The sequence below is a fragment of the Benincasa hispida genome, chromosome 2 (assembly GCF_027475165.1).
Source record: "Benincasa hispida cultivar pf3 chromosome 2, pf3_genome.v1.1, whole genome shotgun sequence".
NCBI classification, from domain to species: domain Eukaryota; kingdom Viridiplantae; phylum Streptophyta; class Magnoliopsida; order Cucurbitales; family Cucurbitaceae; genus Benincasa; species Benincasa hispida.
The window spans coordinates 38,239,330-38,243,367 of NC_143479.1; the positions used below are offsets into that span (position 1 = coordinate 38,239,330).

A 4,038-nucleotide genomic window follows, 5' to 3' on the forward strand; every position below is an offset into this window, starting at 1 on the left:
CATCACACCATCTCTTAGGTAAGAATTGAAATTAGAGAGAGGGTCGTGACAGTTGCTATCAGAGCATAAGATTTAGGGAAAGGGTAAACTAGGGAAATGCATAGTGATACTATATTATGTCTAAATGTATAGTGTATTATAGGAATCATGCCTTGTGGCAAACTGTGCAAGCAACCAATGGGGACTCAAGATGCTACCTCAAAAGCAACAGGAGAAGATGATAACTTGTAGAAATACAAGTTATTTATACCGTTTTATTTAGATATTGCGGCTAAAAGAAAGAAAAGTTGCATCGATAGTATTGAAATTGGCTAAGAAATGCGAGAATTACAAATTGTTGTCAATACACCCACTGACACCATTGCGATGGTAGAAAAGAATATTTCAATTCTGTTTTGCAGGAAATCAAGTCACCGCATGCGTTCATGGCTCAAAGATAAAATGAACAATGCATCTACGTCGCATTGCGCCCATCAACAAGAATGAAGAGACGATCAACGCAATGACGGTGCATGCGACAGTCGATCAAGAGCTTAGCGTTCAATGCAAATTCAACCGCATGCGGTAATAAAAACCAACACCGCATGCAGTGTGTTGTTTCAAAACAACATCCCTACAAAAATGAAAGATCTCGAGAGTTTCACATTGCCCTGCTCAATAGGGGGAAAGAAGGTTGGAAATACGTTGTGTGATTTGGGGGTGAGCATAAACGTAATGCCCTTTTCAATCTTCAAAAAGTTGAATATTAGCAATGCAAGACCAACCACAATTACATTGCGGTTGGCCGATAGATCAATAACGCATCCCGAGGGAAAAATAGAGGATGTACTTGTGCAAGTAGATAAGTTTGTCTTCCCTGTTAACTTTATCATGTTAGATTATGAAGCTGACAGAAAGGTGCCTATCATCTTGGGTCGCCCATTTCTTGCAACAGGGTGAGCACTGATCGATGTACAGAAGGGAGAACTTACCATCAGGGTCGACGATCAGCAAGTTAATTTCAACGTTCTCAATGCGTTGAAATACCCGAATGATATAGATAATTGTCAATATGTTGAGGAATTACAGGAAGAACATTGGCACGAGCCCCTAGAAGAGTTAGAGGAAGAAGATTTTAGGATCCGCGCAATGTGGGAGGAGAATTGTGCGGCAATTCAAATTGAGTCAAATTTTGAAACAATCAATTTATCTAAACGAACAACGCAACGCACGAAGCCAACCTTAGAATAACCACCCATGTTAGAGTTGAAGCCGTTTTCTGTGCACCTCAAGTATATTTATTTAGGAGCAACAATACTTTATCGGTTATTATATCTACCTCGCTAAGTAAGGAGAAGGAGGACGCACTTATCTAGATCTTGAAAAACAACGCAAAAGCCTTGGAATGGACCTTAGCGGATATTCAAGGGATCAGTCCTTCGTATTGCATGCACAAGATTCGTCTTGAGGAAGGAAAAACGGGATCTATAGAGAGGCAACGCCATTTGAACCCTGCCATGAGGGAGGTTGTGAAGAAATAAATAGTGAAGTGGTTGGATACAGGCGTCATTTACCCTATATCAGATAGCAGCTGGGTGAGCCTGGTGCAGTGCGTTCCGAAGAAAGAGGGAATGACAGTCGTCACTAACAGTAAGAATGAGTTAATTCCCACAAGGACAACTATGGGGTGGAGAATATGTATGGACTACCGCAAATTAAATATGGCCACTAAAAAGGACCACTTTCCACTCCCGTTTATTGATCAGATGTTAGACCGACTTGCTGGGAAGGAATTCTTCTGTTTTCTTGACGGCTACTCAGGGTACAACCGAATTGCGATTGTGTTGGAAGATCAAGATAAGACAACTTTCACATGTCCATTTGGCACATTCTCATTCCGTCGCATGCCGTTTGGATTCTGTAATGCACCAGGTACCTTCCAAAGGTGCATGATGGCAATATTTTCAAATTTCTTGGAGGAGTCAGTTGAGGTATTTATGGATGATTTCTCAGTTTTTGGCAATACTTACGACTCTTGTTTATCTAATCTTCAGAAAGTCTTGAAGAGATGTGTGGAAACTAATATTGTTCTGAACTGGGAGAAGTGCCACTTCATGGTTGAAGAAGGAATTGTGCTAGGTCACAAAATATAGAAGGCAGGATTAAAAGTTGATCAAGCAAAAATCGACGCAATTTCCAAGCTACCACCACCAGTAAATGTGAAAACGCTTAAGAGTTTTCTGGGACATGCAGGGTTTTATCGAAGATTTATCCACAACTTTTCTCAGATCGCAAGGCCCTAAGTGCGCTCCTTGAGGCTGACCGCGAGTATGATTTTGATGATGCGTGCCCTGAAGCATTCCACACACTGAAAAACACACTCATCACCGCACCTATTCTGATTGAGCCGGATTGGACACAACCGTTTGCGTTGATGTGTGATGCTAGTGGATATGCAGTGGGTGCAGTCTTGAGTTAGCGCAAGGACAAGGTATTGCATCCTATCTATTATGCTAGTAAAACATTGAATGATGCGCAGGAAAACTGTACAGCCATAGAGAAAGAAATGCTTGCAGTGGTCTTTGCACTGGAGAAATTTCGATAGTATTTGATTGGAACAAATGTTGTGGTGTATACTGATCATTCTGCGATCAAGTATCTTATGGCAAAGAAGGATTCGAAGCCGAGACTGATACGGTGGGTGTTACTTCTGCAAGAATTTGACCTAGAAATTAAGACCGGAAAGGCACCGAGAACCAAGTCGCAGACATCTGTCAAGATTAGAAAATTGCAAGGTTTAGGAGAAAGACAAAGACATTGAAGAAAGATTCCCTGATGAGCTATTGATGTCGGTATGCGGACATTGTAAACTTCATCGTTTGTGGCCAAGTACCAGAGGACTACACATACCAATAGAAGAAGAAGCTGAGACATGACGTTAAGTTTTATTTCTGGGATGATCCCTTCCTGTATCGACTTGGACCTGATCACATTTTGCGTCGATGCATTCCTGAGCATGAGGACAAGCACATCTTGGAGCTTTGTCATGAGTCTCCTTATGGAGAACATTTTGGGCGGTAGTGGACCACTGCAAAAGTCCTACACAGTGGCTATTTCTGGCCAACACTATTCAAGGACGCCCATGCCCATGTTGTGTAGTGTGATAGATGCCAAAAGAAGGGGAACATGTCCAGAAGAAATGAAATGCCGTTGACGTCAATCTTGGAAATCGAATTATTTGATGTATGGGGAATCGACTTTATGGGCCCATTTCCACCCTCAGAAGGTCATCAATACATCCTGGTCGCGATTGACTATGTATCGAAGTGGGTTAAGGCCATCGCATGTGCTAAAAATGATGCGGTCACGGTGGTGAAGTTTCTCAAGAAGAATATCTTTACCCGATATGGGACGCCCCGGGCCTTAATCAGCGATGAGGGCTCACATTTCATCAACCGCATCATCACCAACCTGTTGACTAAGTTTAATGTCAGCCACAGAGTTGCAACTACTTATCACCCACAAACCAATGGGCAAGCAGAGATTTCTAACAGAGAGATCAAAATTATCTTGGAAAAGGTAGTTAGTACCTCCAGGAAGGATTGGTCACCCAAGCTCAATGAAGCACTGTGGGCATATAGGACTGCCTTCAAAACTCTAATTGGCATGTCCCCATATGCTCTGGTCTTTGGAAAAGCTTGTCATATGCCTCTCGAGTTGGAACACAAGGCAATGTGGGCATACAAAAAGCTGAACTTTGATCTAGCAAGTGCGGGGAAAGTCCAGATGTTGCAATTGAACCAGCTAGTCGAATGGAAAATGAACGCCTATGGAAATGCCAAGTTCTATAAGGAGAGAACCAAGAAATGGCATGATGACCGCGTAAACAACCGGACATTCTTCAATGGTCAACAGGTACTTCTGTTTAATGCGCGTTTGCAATTATTTCCAGGGAAGTTGAAGTCCCTCTGGTCTGGGCATTCCACATCAAGACCATCTTTCCCCATGGCGCAGTGGAGCTAACAACTGAAAATGGGAGCAACACATTTAAAGTCAATG

At 42.4% G+C, this 4,038-nt stretch overlaps 1 protein-coding gene across 1 annotated transcript; it reads left to right on the forward strand.

The window, feature by feature from the left end:
• Positions 1–1,745: 1,745 nt before the first annotated feature.
• LOC150037878 (uncharacterized) lies at positions 1,746–2,584 on the forward strand. The gene is made up of 3 exons (XM_090311058.1): positions 1,746–1,924; positions 2,233–2,437; positions 2,519–2,584. Exons 1-3 carry the CDS (start codon positions 1,746–1,748, stop codon positions 2,582–2,584), a joined length of 450 nt encoding a protein of 149 aa, XP_090167184.1.
• Positions 2,585–4,038: the final 1,454 nt, after the last annotated feature.

Excerpts from the sequence above, each read along its gene's own strand:
- LOC150037878 (XM_090311058.1), top strand. The coding sequence starts at position 1,746 with ATGTTAGACCGACTTGCTGGGAAGGAATTCTTCTGTTTTCTTGACGGC. Across the intron at positions 1,925-2,232 it reads GCACCAGGTACCTTCCAAAG|GGTTTTATCGAAGATTTATC; the intron begins GTGCATGATGGC and ends TGGGACATGCAG. Across the intron at positions 2,438-2,518 it reads GTGATGCTAGTGGATATGCA|GAAAACTGTACAGCCATAGA; the intron begins GTGGGTGCAGTC and ends AATGATGCGCAG.